At 38.8% G+C, this 15,157-nt stretch overlaps 1 protein-coding gene across 2 annotated transcripts in view; it reads right to left on the bottom strand.

Annotated features, from left to right (window-relative positions):
• The window catches only part of Diaph1 (diaphanous-related formin 1), a 99,125-nt gene that overhangs the window by 34,454 nt on the left and 49,514 nt on the right, over positions 1 to 15,157 (bottom strand). For both annotated transcript variants that reach the window (XM_013020424.1, XM_013020425.1), the window contains 3 exons: positions 14,213 to 14,893; positions 13,288 to 13,402; positions 12,639 to 12,647 (listed from right to left, as the gene is read on the bottom strand). In XM_013020424.1, coding sequence (XP_012875878.1) covers positions 12,639 to 12,647; positions 13,288 to 13,402; positions 14,213 to 14,893 — 805 coding nt within the window. The remainder of the gene's footprint in view (positions 1 to 12,638; positions 12,648 to 13,287; positions 13,403 to 14,212; positions 14,894 to 15,157) is intronic.

Here is a 15,157-nt window from a genome sequence, read left to right as displayed (position 1 = left end):
CATCTTATCATTGTTAGCAGCATCAGGAGGCAAACATCACTTTGCTCTCTGCTCAGCTAGCAGGGACTTGCAGCATCGATTGCTCAAGATGCAGATAGGCAGCCTGAAGCAAGGTATTCCCTTGTGAGCCACTGCTGAGTAAAACAGTCCGTAGCTTTGCCTCAGCCTCTTTCCCTCCCTCCCCCAATCGGACTCCACCTTTACCCAATTCTTTTTTTTTTCCCTCCTGCGTCACAAACACAAAATGGAGTTAGCTAGGAGCAAAACAATCTGTCTAAAATGGCTGAATGCAGCAGGGAGTGCCAGGCAATAAAGCAAAGAGAAAGGGCACCCCCTGCTGTCCAACACAGGGACCATATTTTTTTCAATCTTCCCTATTTTTAATGTCAAAACAATCCTAGAGGTCAGATAATTGTCATGATCCTGGATACCTAAACTCTACATTTTAAGAAGCAGAAATTGAGGCACAAAAAGAGAACGGCAATTTTCAGTCTCTAAAGACTAGAGTCAAAGCAAAAAATCAGCATCCCTTACCCCAGTTATTGCTTGGATATGGTTAGTAACAGTTCCTCAGAGTTCACAGAAGGGAAAAGAGGTTCCCTCCCCTGCCCCACACCTCATTGCTATAGTCATCACTTCCCCAGGAATTCCTGTTTCAGGGTTCTCTCAATGAAGACCACAAACAGGAAGTGGAGGAGTGGGGAATTGCCTAACATCCTGGAAACAGAGTTCCTAAGAATTACAGGTAAGTATGAGTAAGTGGGCTGGAGAAAAGGACTTTAGGAACGGACTAGCTCTAAAGCCAGTTATATCTGCAGAGCTAGAGATTCAGGCTAAGCTATAAAGCAACTCCACCCAATTCTAATTATTACTCACTCAGGACCAAAACATTACTTGTTCTGCCCAAGATAATTTACTTGCTTTTACTCTACAGAGAACATTGTCCATAATCTTAATGCTTCAGCTCCAATGAGTTTGCCAATTCCTAAAGACTAAAAAGAGTGCGCAGTGAAGCAGAGAAAAGTGGAAATATCTATAGATCTGAATCCACGAATGGCAACCCTTAAGAAAATATGCAGTTTCTCCAACATTCCTAAAGGGAGGTGATAAGAATCATATATCATATAAGCACAGAAGCACCACAGGAAGTTAAAAAAACAAAAGCCAGTTGGGGCTATCATACTCAGCAGGGACATAGATCAGTGGTGAAGAGCCTACCATAAACATGAGACATTGTGTCTGATCCCTAGCACCACACACATACCATCATCATCATCATTTTTAAAAATCAGGTGGATTTTGGTAGCATTATTGTTTTCTCTGAGGAAAATCAATCTTTTTGGAAGAAACCTGATTTCCTACATATATTTAAAAATTAGAATACTTATTAATAACATTCTAAGTAACAAACTTTCTATGAGAGTTAAGACTGTTAGCATTATTCCCACCTCTGATCCTTAGCTCTACCCAGACCTAGGCTCCTCTCTGCCCTAGAGTTCCTGCCATATAGCTGGCCACTCTCTCTCTCCCCCCAGACCTACCTGCTCTCTTTCCTGGCTACTACCCCAAAGCTACCTACCAATATAGGGGCAGATGCCATATTGCTCCCTCTCCCAGGGGAGATATGGCCCCTCTAATAAACCTTATAATAATCTTTTTCTTGTACCTGCCTGCCTCTGAGTGGTGTCCTGAGATGTTCGTGATGAATCCTAACAAAGACAGCTATGGAATTGTAAGCTTTCTGTGAACTCTGATTTTGGGAAGAAGAAAGACCAGAAGAGTCTTGTCATGGGTTAATAAGAGAAACTGTCTACGTAGAGGATTTCTACTTTATATTCCTCAGAGATGTAATCTACATGAGGGGAAAAAAATCCCACACTTTAAAGTGTATACAACTAAAGAGGAAAACAGCAGGCCCACCTAAGAGTGGTTATCTTTGCCCAAAGGTCACCAGATTCCTATCACTGACTTCTAGGCCACAGAACTGAATCATCCTGGATGCTCTGGTGATAAGGAAGGATAAGGTAAGCTGTCAGAAATAAATACACCTGAAAGACACAAACAAAGCAAGACAGAACCATAAAGCTGTTACTGAGAGTTGGGAAGAAGTAAGTATGGAAAGGGGAGCAAAAAAGCCAGGCTCAAAGTTTTCACAAAACGTTTGGTCATTCAGACAATATAATTTCTGAATTTTTTCACAGCCACTTTCCCAGCACACCCAGGATGTTGACTCAGTTAGGGAGTGCTAAAAAGAGATCTGCTCCTGAGATGTGAGTAGGCAGGGACAGGAAAGACAGACACTGCCCCAAGCATGGAACTGGGTGTATCTGCAAAAGGATGGGACAGAGGGTATGAAAAAAGGTATTGGGGGGTGAAGGGAGAAGGACTAGAAATAAACTCATTTTCCTTTCTAAAAGATAATTTTTACTATGGGAAAAACCAAATATCCAAAAGCCAACTGTTTTTTCACCAGCTCCTACCTGCTTCTAAATCCAAGCATCACATCATCTGTGATTATGTTAGCATGTATCCCTAAAAGATAATGGCTTTAAAAAAAGACAAAAACGCTGTAATCCTATTATTATATCAATTTTTGGTCGTCTTAAATTCCACGTTTGTTTTACACAGCTTGAGTCAGGATCTAAATAAGGTCCCTATGTGGTGCTAGCTGACATATTTTTAAAATTATTTTTAATCTACACGCTGCCCTTAACCTCATTTTGTTTCCTTGAAATGTATTCTGAAGAAATCAGGACACTGTGGACTGGTGAAAGCTAGGGACACTGACACCGTGGCATTCCCTGGAGCAGGCATCTCAGGTTTCTCTTTCACCAAGTGCTGCATTCTGAGCCCCAGATCTCAGTTTGTGGTATATTTACTTGTTGTAAGATCTTAATGAGCAACGGGCACATTAATATTGTACTTCATATTTCTTGGTTATGAAGCTAAGCTAATACTGCAAGGCATTACAGAAATGTTTTCAGAATTAGAAATAGGTGATGAGCCTCATCATAATATCTGACATTAAACAGGCAAGCATGAATAAAACAGGAGGAAGGCAATACCTTCATTATTTGTAGGAGTTTCTGAGCAATTTTTATTTCTATTATCTCACCCATACCCACTAAGAGTACTGAGTAAACTGCAGATTTCTAAACCATCCACTCTAACAAAGGATTCTAGAAATACCCTCCATTTCATTCAGGGTTAGGGAAAGGAAGTAACAGGGTAAGAGCAAAACAAAGAGAACAGATGGAATAAACACCCAGCCCCCAGTCTAAGTCCGCAGAGGCAGCTGCTGGTTTTCGTCATACTGCTGTTTTTTTCCCTTCTTTGTTCCAGAGATGGAAGCCAGGAAAGGGTGGAGGAGGAGGAGGGGAGGGGAGGGAAGCAAAGGGTGGGGACAGGGGTGGGATGAGCATCACAGTTACTGAAAGTCACCTGATCTTCTCCTCCAATCCCTAGACTCTGACCTCACAACCTGGAACTTGAGCCAAAACAGCTCAACTGCGCACACTCCGTGGCTGAAAAGAAAATTGCAAGCAGAATAGAAAAATGACATTGCGTTTGAGAGAATTTTCGCAGTTTTTCTTGCAAAAAAGAATGCAAAGATACACATAGCACTAATCACTGATTTTTATAATAGAGTTGGAATTACTGTAGGGTCAAGAGAGAATAATAATTGTAACCAATCTTGCAGAAATTATGTTACCAATGTCCTCTTACTTAACTGGAGTTTCCTTGAACAGAGCTTAGAGGAAAAAAAATTATATTGGAATCTGATTTTTCAAAGAGAAACTAGCTCTTAAAGCAGGTGAGAATTATTACAGAAGAAAAGGATGCTGAAAACTGGGAGAAAGTAAGGGAAGGGATGATAGTACCCAAAAGAAAGTACTCTTTAGTTGACTTGCATAACTATTCCCTCGGTAAATCACCTTTATACTAACAACAACAAAAGAGCAAATAACAGCTCTTGTTTATGTAGGTATTAGTACTTTGTACTGTGGTTGATAATATTACAGTCACATATTTCTACATACCCCTTCTTCAAGCATTCTGGATATTGCTAATTTTTCTTTCAAACCCTTTTATTTCTGTTATAAAAGTAATATGGGGGGCTGGGAAGGTGGCTCAGTGGTAGAGTGCTTGCCTTGCATGCATCAGCCTGGGTTCAAAACAAACAAAAAAAACACAGAGAAAACAAAGCAAAAAAAAGTAATATAAGCATGTTTCTCATCAAATATCAAATAGTAAGCGTTCTTCTCTGTCATTCCACTGGCTATTGGCAAGAATTCTAAAGTAAAGAATTATTACAGAATTAATTCTAAAGCAATTTGTCTCCAAAATGAGACAGAAACAAGAAAAAGGCCACATGCCTTCATGGAGAAATGTCCCTGTTAGTGATAACAAAATTCTGGTCCTACCCAAATATTCTGTCCAAGTGATGGAGAAGTTAGATATAGAGGTCTCTTAGAAATTTTCAACTCTCTCTTCACACCATTATAACTATAAGGCTCTAATGTGAGCTGCTTTACATTTACAGAGCCGGAAGCATGGGCAATTAACTCTTTAGTCCATGATTACATAAGAGAGTTGCCAAGAGAACTAAAGGATATATATGCAAGCTAAGATGTAGCTGGAGCAAATGGGATAATGTGGCTACTATTTCAAAAAAAAACAGATTTCATTACTCTATTTTTGTCATAGTCTCATGTTTATTATAAAAAGGAATGCATTTTTAAAAGACTTTGAATTTAAGATTTTTTTAAATGAGAAAGATCTTTTTTTTTTTTGAGGGGGGGGATTCAGTCATGGGACTTGAATTCTGGGCCTGGGCACTGTAGCACTCTACCACTTGAGCCACAGCGCCACTTCCAAGGAAGATCTTTACATGAACAATCTTCTGGATATAGAAGCAACATAGAACAATATAGGTAATCCTACTTTGGTAAATGCAAGAAGGATTAGAATCTATTATTAGTATTTGCTTATGAAAGCCCTGAAGGGTAATAAAGAAACTAATAAAAACGGTTACCTCTAGAGGATGGAGAAAATGGGATGGATGGATAGGAATTAGTAACTATTTGTGTTGCTTGTGTTGCCTATACAGAAAAAGATTATATAGAAGCAAAAATAAAACTGTGGTAGAGATACCCTAATACTTGTTACTGTGAGACTTGACCACTATCAAATGCAAAAATTCCCAAAGTATGTAAGATTGATTAAGGAATCCTCAATAAAGCATTCCCCTTGAGGCAGCAGCTCTGGGCTCTAGTCAGGAGCAAAGAACCCTGAAACAATATTCTATTCACCCTGTACCTCCATTTTGCTAACACTTCCTGAAGAACCCATCTGTCCTCCTAAACATACCTCCTAGATCTTCATGACAACAGAATAAGGAAACATGAACAAGGGTTGTATCTGCAAGCCATACCTCACTCCATCCTGATCTCAATCTTCCAGTTTCTATAGCTCCCTGTTTGTTCTACAGACTGTCAAGTACAATGCTCTCTACCTGTTATCTATCCTTGTAACCTAGTCAGTCTATAAAAATAAAAGTTCCCAATTACTTCATTAACTCCAGAAAACTTTGTCAGAACATCCTTCTAAGATGTTATTGAGATTGACTTGAAAGAGGATAAGAAGAAAATATTATAAAAACAAGTGCCTCTGAAATAATGCTTCCAAAACAGCAGTAAGTAGGAAATGTCAAATCATTTCCCAATTAATTTCATATGATTTCTATAAGGGCAAGAACAACACATACATTTACTTAGATAGAGGAATGGAAATGTTATTATGAAAACAGAGAGTACCTTATAGACTACAGCAGACAGCAGAAATGGAAAAAGAAATAAATACTGAAGCAATGGACAAGTCATTACTATTTCTAATAATTATTTATTAGAAATATATTCTTCTATGGTCATTTCCATTTGTATGCTCCAGAGGTGGAGAGGAATCTACTCCTTTAACATCAATCTCAGGTAATCCTTGTGTATACTAAAGCCTAACAATTACTATTACAAATGGACATGTAAATGCAAGAAATGATTGCATCAAAATGACAGAACTTTATGATGAGCCCCTCGTAGGTGATCTAAGTGTTAATAATGAGACTTAACAGGACATTTTGTAAGAAATCAAATTTGGAATTTTCAGTTTGCATATATATGCAACAGTTTAATGCAGTTACATATCAAAGTTTAGATGGCTAGAAATAGGCTCTAAAATATAGCATTACCTTGAGATGAGAAATTAATAAATCACAATGTATACCCAGTAGAATAGATTCTGCTATGTGTTTGAAATAGCTCTTTAATAGAAATGTGACAGAGACAAGATTATGAATGTGTTATATAATGGGATTCTATCATGAACTAGGCAAGTTGTTAAAAATCTAATCTCTTTAAACTCTGAAAAGCTGATTTCATGAAACTATCAGACTAAAAAGAAAAATATTCTCCAGTCTTAAGGCCTCCAAAAGCATATTAATACTGTTCCTTTAAAATAATTTAGCTGAAAAACTCCCCAGGAGAACAAAAGCCTAATTGCAGAAAGACAAGGTTTCTGACAAAAGGCAAGGCATATATAGCTGTAATTACTGCTGATCAGTCCTCCAAATAAATTTTCTGACCAGCAGAGGGCAGTATTCTAAGCATTTGCATCTCAAAGCAACGGAGCTTGCCACTCTCTAACGTGACTGCATCACAACTGAACGTGACTGCATCACTACCAAGCGTAACAATGACACATCAAAAACAGAAGAGATCCATGTGCCATCTGGTGGCAGAAAAGGAGAAAAGCACAATTCTACAGACAAATAATAGATATATCAAGTTTAGAAGAAATTAAAGTTTAATTTCTTTATCTGATAACACTCTTCTTAAATCTCCGCCAGTAAATCATCTGGGGAAAAGTCTGACAGCCTTCAAGCACAGGTTTTAAAGTTATGCCCTACTTTAGTTCTACATCCCCCCAAAAACTAGTTGTAAGAAAACAGCAGTTTCTGATGTCTGACCCTGGTGCAGTCACAGGATAATTAAATTCATACCAAAAAAACAAAGTAACAAAAGAATTTAGAAAGTTTTCAAAAGTTTGGGCTAACTACAGATAATACCAACATCACGGAGGGCAAAAGCACTATAAGTTCAGAATTGAAAACTATCTTCTTCATCTTATCTCATTTTATAGCTGAGGAAAGAATATATGAAGGAAAGCTTATTAATAATCTTACTAGTGGATTAAGGTATTATTTTACCCTATTACATATCAGGATAATTTTTGGTAAGAAAATGTAAATTGGTATAATCCTATACACAATGATTTAGATCCAGAAATTTTACTTTTAATGAATTACTGTGCAAAAACTAAGTATGCAAAGATAAATATAATAGGATGTTTCCTGTATCATTGCTTATAATACAAAAATGGAAATGTAAAGTTTTCAATGGTGGTTACATATTAACCATATGAAAACTAACTATCCATTAGAAATAATTACACAAAAGAAAAAATGAGGCGGACTTATATGTAATTTCACAAAAGATGCTAAACCATGTGATAGTAAATGCAGAGCGTTAAGTATATAACATGTGACAGATCCCTTGCTCCTTAATTCTCAAATAAGGTTCTGTTTGGAAGATTGCTATATTTTCTCACATGAACTACACCTGAACCTGAAAAGTATATGCACATACAAGGTTTGGTTAACTATGCTCACTGTAGTGGAGAGAAGGAGATCCGAAAACTTTATATTTTTAGTGTATTAGATACATTTGTTAAAGATATTACATTAATCCAGAAATACTTTTAGGCAGGACCATAGTAATAGGAAAGAAGATTGAGAAAGTAAGAAAAAGAAACAGTCTTGCAAAGTTCCTATTCTGATTGCTTCAATTTTCTCAGTGAAGTACATAGAAAACAACCTCAACTGAGAATGAGGGAGATGTTGGGCCTTTGAGGAGAGAAAAGACAATCATTTAGAAGAGTAAGAAATTTAAATGATTAGGACTAGAAATGTTTGACATATAACAGCCTGGCAATATCAAGGGCCACGCAACATGTGAAGGAAGAACTAGTGAAGTAGAGTGAGTTATTTGTAGTCCTGAAAGCCAAATGAACAAAGTATATCACAGAGGGTCAGTATGTGGTTTTCTCAAGTATGTTTGGAGTTGCATAGCTACAAATGCAGGGTAGACAGAGAGCTGGAATTAGCCAGAATATGTATTTGCCAAGTAAACATGACGAAACAAGAAAGAAGTAATGGAAGAAAAATACCAAGGGTAAAGTCATGAAGGTTAAAAACAGATCACAAGTACCAATGCTGAAGGAGAACTGATGAGGTCAGAACAAGAGATAAAAGGAGAACTAGACAGACACAAAGCCAAGACAATCATGGGGGGTTGAAAACTAAAATTATGAAAGAGTTGCGATTATTCATAATGATTACAGAGAACCAGTGAGATAGGACAGAGTGAGCACAAGATCAAGAGAAGAATTCAAAGAGTTGTGAGGCCAGAGTATCAGCAGAATCATTAATCTTTTATATAATACAGTGTAAGTTCTTTCTTGCATGTAACATAGAGCCTTTTTAATTGCTAAATATTAAATTAAAAATAGCATTGCAGTGGCTAGGAACCAGGAACTCAATTTACTGAAAAGAGCAACTTGCAGTGTTGGTCAACAGCCCAAACAAAAGAACTGAATGATATAAACTAATGTCCTGAGATTGGGTTTCTAATAGAGCATGGAACTTGAATGATGCAGATTTTGTTAGTAATGGACCATGAATTCCAGAGAGCACAGAGCTGAGGTGGGATGGGAGGAGACAGAACTTTATAGAGACTGAAACATGGGAATGGAAAGTGAACTATACAAGTCTGAGCCTTCCTAAGAAGTGACATAAAAGGCATTAATATTGGATTCAGTGGATTCATGGCAGAAGATATCATGGTTAGAGTAAAGAAGGGTATGTGAAGGGGTAATTATATTTATTTTTATATCACTGCTGATAGGGAGATAAGGGCCCAGAGGTCACATGGTACTTACTCTATGAACAGGAATCCTTATAGCTCCAGTTGACAGGGTAAGATTTATGGTTTTAGATCACAAGAGACTATTATCTTTAGATCCAAGAGACTATTATCTTCAACTTCCCAAGTGCTTTATGCTAATAGTCTCATCTTACTCAAGCTCCAATACAAATTAGTAATTTATCTTTTAGACAAAAAGTACTGTGTAGTACCATTGGTCCTAATCCCCTACACTTGAGAGAAATAAAGCAAATAGAACAGATGTCTTTCTGACAAGACACTCACTTGACCAAGGAGGGGCAGGTTTAGCTCTTATAAAATCTTGTTCCCGGAAAGCTATAAAAATTCACTAACACTAATAACGAGCCAATGGAGTGAGTGCCCCCTAGTGGACAGAAGAAAATCTTAGGAAAAAAGAAAAACACCCTCATATTTTTCCAGGAAAGACAGAATTGCCCCCTAATATAGGCAACTTTTGAAGCCTAAAGATGAAAACCAGAAAGTTATACAAGTGCAACAGACAAGTTAACCTACCCTTTGTTGACAACAAATAAGCAACAAAAACTCTCATTATCCCTAAATTCTGAGACATGAGTACATGTCTTAAGGTATGGACTCACAGTTAAATCCTAACTTCTTTTTAACCAACCTCTCAATTCTTGACCAAGATCTTACTTGCTAGCCAGGTTTTTGTTGTCCGGAGGCTTCACCTCAGGGCCTCAGCACTATCCCTGAGCTTTTCTGATCAAGGTCAGAACTCTACCACTTGAGCCCCATCTTCACTTCTGGCTTTTTGATGATTAACCTGAGATAAAAATCTCATGGGCTTTCCTGCTCAGGCTGGCACAGAACTGTGATCCTCAGATCTCAGCCTCCTGAGTAGCTAGGATTACAGGCAGGAGCCATGGGCACCCAGCTCAGAGTTCTTTCTAAATTATTGCCACTAAACATTTGGAGAACAGTTCTGTTGTTCAGAATTACTATAATGCACTCCAGACTCTACCAGGTCCAATGCTCCCTATTGTGCATTTCACATCTATTAAAAAGTTCTTCCCCAAAATAGTTTTGTAAAGAATACACCTAAAAAGAAAAGTCACTTCAGGCCATCAATCATAACTCAAACTCTCCATTTTAGGGTTCAAAAGATGGTAGTTTTAAGCTATGATAAAAAGACTTCTTACTGATCACTGAGAAGGAGGGGGAAAGGGGAAATGGGAGGGAGCAAAGAAAGGGAAGGGTACCAGTCATAAATCTGAATTTATATCTTCCCTGGCAAGGGATAAATTAATTCCTGACTTGTAAGAAGTAAAGAGTTCAGAAACAAGAAATCAAATCCTTAAGTTCCTACCTCTTAATAAGGAGGCACACTTGAGGATTGAAGCTAGGCCCTCACACAGACTAACCAAGTATTCCACCATTGAGACATCCTTGCCCTTTAAAGTTTTTATTGATACAGGGTCTTATTAAGTTGTTCAGGCTGACCTGAAATTTGTCCTCCTCCTGTTTCAGCCTGTCCAGAAGCTGGTATCACAGGTGTACACCACTGTGCTGGGCAGAGGCACTCATATTCTTGAGCTTTATTAGAACAGTGGGTTAAGTCACCTTTGACTACACAAGGCGGAAGTGTACAATGAGGTGTTCTCTCTCCTGCCCACTCTTAGAGAAGTTGTATGTGTCCAGTTTTTAGTTATCAACAAGATAACAAGATACAGGAGATATAGGCATGTTTAACAAATAGCAGAAAGCTGTGTTTAGCAAGCAAGTGGGAAGTACTGCAGTATGATGAAAACCTAGTGTTCAAAAAACTTCCTCATCTACAATGGCAACTACTATGCTGAAATCACCTCAGTAAAGCTTCTACTGTACTAGATAAATATGACATTTCTACAACTAGAGTAATTTTGCTAGAAGTAAATATATCATAATCAGAACATACTTCTTCTATAACCCTAAATAGCCAGTATCTAATCTATTTTCCCTAATTTAATGTTGCTATCCTTTTTGTACCCACAAGAGTCAATGCCAATTAAAGAATGTCTGTTCCTAAATGAATGAAGCAGTTGCTGAAGTAAGCCTGCAGAATCACCTGGATCTAACCTGTGAGAAGCTCATAGGGAAAGTACAAACACTTTTGGGAAGCAGAGGGTTAGAGCAAAAAGTTCCCTCAGAGTCTGGAGCTTGAACTCTGGCTGTGGCACTTACTATATAGTCTTGAAAGTTATTTAACCCATGTCTCCATTTCTTCATCTGGAAGATAGAATATTCATAGGGTAGCAATGAGTATTTATCATGTAATTGTATCATCATTAAAACTATGAATGGAAGCCGGGTGCCAGTAGCTCACACCTTGAATCCTAGCTACAAAGGAGACTGAGACCTATGAATGAAGGTTTGAAGCCAGCCTAGACAAATCTGAGGGACTCTTATCTACAATTAACCAGTACAAAGACAGAAGAAGTGGCATGGGTCAACTGGCAGAACCCCAATTGTGAGCAACAAAACAAAACAAAACCCAGTAAGAGTACAAGGCCCAAAGTTCAAGCTCCAATAACAAAACACACATATACACAGTGTACCAACACACACACAAAACTACAAATGAGAGATCTGACAACACCTGTGTTAGTATTTAAAAAGGAATTAGGGGCTGAGAGTGTATTTCAGTGTGAAGGAAGTAATTCGCACAAGACCCTAAGTTTGATCCTCAGAGCCAAACTAAACACTAAATTGACTCATTATTCATTTTGGTATAGAAGGAATATTTTGAAATGGATTAAGGATAAAAGTCTTTTTCTGAAATACTTGTGCTAGTGATGTTTAAAGCACTGGGAACAAAGTAACCCTTTTTCATACCAAAGAGAAATATTGTGCCTTTACTTCTTAAGCTTTGAGAATTGCTTTCCCAATTAAAAAGAAAAAAAAATCTAAGCTTCTAAAAATGAAGGTAAAAAAGAAAAACAAGAATTTATACAAAACTTATGGACTGGAGTTAAAAAAACAACAAAAACAACACAGCAGGGCGTCGGCAGATCCTGCTTGCAATCACAGCTACACAGGAGGCAGTGATCCGAAGCTAGACTGGGCAGAAAAGTCTGTGAGACTCTTATCTCTAATAATCTACTCGGAAAACGCTGGAAGTGGTGCTGTGGTTCAAGTGGTAGAACCCTAGCTTTATGCAAAAAGAAACTAAAGGACAGCACACAAGGCTCTAAGTTCAAGCCCCAAGACAGGCCAAAAAAAAAAAAAAAAGAACAAAATCTGGGTTTGGCTATTTAGCCTGAAGAACGTAATCTATCCATTCTATGTGTTCTGCTGAGTGGAGACAACATTCTTCTATACCTGTCTCATAAGATTTCACTGACATAATGGCATTACTATTTTAGTTACCACTTACCTTCCAAAGGAAAAACAAGCTTCAACTTTAAATAACTTCCTTTCTTGTCAGTTAATACCACAGTTATCAGCCTTTCTGGACTCTTAAAAAAAATTTAGCAAGAGAAACCAGCCCTCAATCTCTGGCCTCTGCTTCTAAAGAGAAATCTCTGTTTCATTTGTTTTCAAATATTCAAGAGATTCAACTAAAAGGTTCTTTCATATGCTTACCTTTGGAAGCTGCAGGAGCAAAGGGCCAGGAGACGGAAAGCATATTTTGGAAAGAAAAGAAAAGAATCACACACAGTTAGTTGCTCAGCCACTCAACCTATTAAAGACTATTACTCATTAAGTACTCTAGGCTGGAGATGGCAGTGACAGAATTCATACAAGAGGATTTTCAAAATGCATCCAAGATGGGTGGTGGTGGCTCACACCTATAATCCTAGCTACTCAGGAGACTGAAATCTGAGGATTGAGATTTGAAGCCAGCCTGAGCAGAAAAGTCCCTGTTAGACTCTTATCTGCAATTTATTACTCAAAAACCGTAAGTGGAGCTGTGGCTCAAAGTGGTAGAGCGCCACAGGGATAGCACCTAGACCTTGAGTTCAAGCCCCACAACTGAAAGAAAAGGGTTCAAACTGAGCTTGTGATATTCTATAATTTCACATTCCCATAGTTAAAGGAACACAGAATACCTACATACAACAGTTCTATTGCACAACACTAGGAATCCCATAATACAAAAATAACTTATTTTCTTCTAAATGGGAAAACCCATCTCTCTTCCACTCAACATGATCTTTCCATTCTCACCTAGAGAAGGGACAAGAATGGGAAACTTATTCTAGACATTGGCATTAAAGAGGAAGGTACTCACTCTTGGTCTGGGCAGAAAAGGTAAGGGTAAGTTTGGCAAAAAGTTCATTGTTCTCAAAGCGGTCCTCTTTCACTTTTGTCCAGAAGCAGTCTTGAGAAAGGTCCTCAGCCATAAACTATGGATACAGGCAGAATGGGTAAGAGTTCCTAGATTGAAGCATGAATTTTTAATCCTAGAAAACTCAGTAAGGTGCAAATGAGGTGCCTATACTTGTGATCAGCAACATTTTAGGAGAATAAGGCTAACCTAAGACAGAGTATGTCTTTCATGGGGATCAGGAAATGCTTCTTATTTGTTTACTGGTGATTGGTCAAGTATTAGTCAGTCATGCTACCTGTCCTCCTTCTAATCTCAAACCTTGTTTCAGAAGTATTGAGGCATTACTTGAAATTGGCTCTTACTCTACATTTCCCCCATCAATCTGGCTTCAACTTATTTTAACTTAGTTTCTAAAAACAAAAGGCTGGCTCAGAATCACAGGCATCATGGGCCACACAATGGCCTCTTACCCTATGGAATCAATCAGCATAATTTCAGTCATTTACACACTGGTAAAATGAGTAATGTCAAGTATTCATATTTTCTGAAAAAAGGCAAAAAAACTTAATGAGAAGAGCAGGGCTTGCAGAACTCTCCATGGTAATATCTGAATATCCAATAGCAAGTAGAACTTGAAAATGGACAGACAAAAGCTCTACGAAAGGGAAGCTTACCCATGCACAGAATACAAAGTAGGAAACTGAAGTGGTAGGTTTTGTTTGCTTGAGATTTGAGACAGGGTCTTGCTACATAGCCCAAGATGGCCTAGAGACCCTAATCCTTCTGCTTAGCCTCCTAAGTGCTACAATTGTAGTCATGCACCACTACACCTGATTCAAGTGATTTCTCAAGATCTGCTGATGAAGAAATGAATAGACAGTCTCACCTTGGACCAGTTTGGCCTCCGAAGCTGCACCTCTGGCTTATAAATCTTTTTGGGGGTTAATCCAAATGGTAGGACTGGGGCTGCAGGGACTCCAAATCCAAAGGGGGGAGGTGGAGGCACACCCATTCCAGGGGGAGGTGGAGGAATGCCAGGACCTCCCGGAAATGGAGGTGGAGGTGGAGGGATTCCAGAACCACCAGGTAGAGGAGGAGGGGGAGGAGGAGGAGGCATTCCTGGTCCTCCCAGCAAGGGAGGAGGTGGAGGGATACAAGCACTCCCAGGCAAGGGAGGTGGTGGGGGAATACTAGCACTTCCAGGCAAGGGAGGGGGTGGAGGGATGCCAGCATCTCCAGGCAAGGGAGGGGGTGGGGGAATGCCAGCATCCCCAGGCAAAGGAGGAGGTGGAGGGATGCTGGTACCTCCAGGCAGAGAGGTCCCTGGCAAAGGAGGGGGGGGTGGAGGAGAAAAAATGGTACTACTTCCAGGAAGAGGAGGAGGGGGTGGTATACTAGGCGCTCCAGGTAAAGGAGGAGCTGGGGGTGGAGCAACAGTGCCAGGGTCACCAGATAAAGGAGGGGCAGGAGGAACAGGAGCACTACTAGAAGCTACAGCAACAGCTGCAGCAGAGAGAGAAGCGACTTCTTTCTTGGCATCTTCAAGTTCTTTGGATAGCTTGGCAACCTACAGAAACAATGATATGAGTTCTCCTCAGCCCACTTCAGGGACTACTAAGGCTGGAAAGACCCTATGAAACCTCTTAATAAAATTCCTATTTAAACATGGACTGAGAACAATCAGATAGAACTCATGATTTGTCTAAAGTCCCAGTGCTATAAGTGACAATCAAAACTAGAACTCAAATCTTCACTTTATTAGTTCAGTGTGCTTTGTATTAAAATTTTCAACTTTTATGTTAAAACTCTCCCTTTGATTTGTAGTAATATT

This window comes from Dipodomys ordii, unplaced genomic scaffold (genome assembly GCF_000151885.1).
Source record: "Dipodomys ordii isolate 6190 unplaced genomic scaffold, Dord_2.0 Scaffold50, whole genome shotgun sequence".
Taxonomy (NCBI): domain Eukaryota; kingdom Metazoa; phylum Chordata; class Mammalia; order Rodentia; family Heteromyidae; genus Dipodomys; species Dipodomys ordii.
This window is presented reverse-complemented; position numbering and strand designations above follow the sequence as displayed.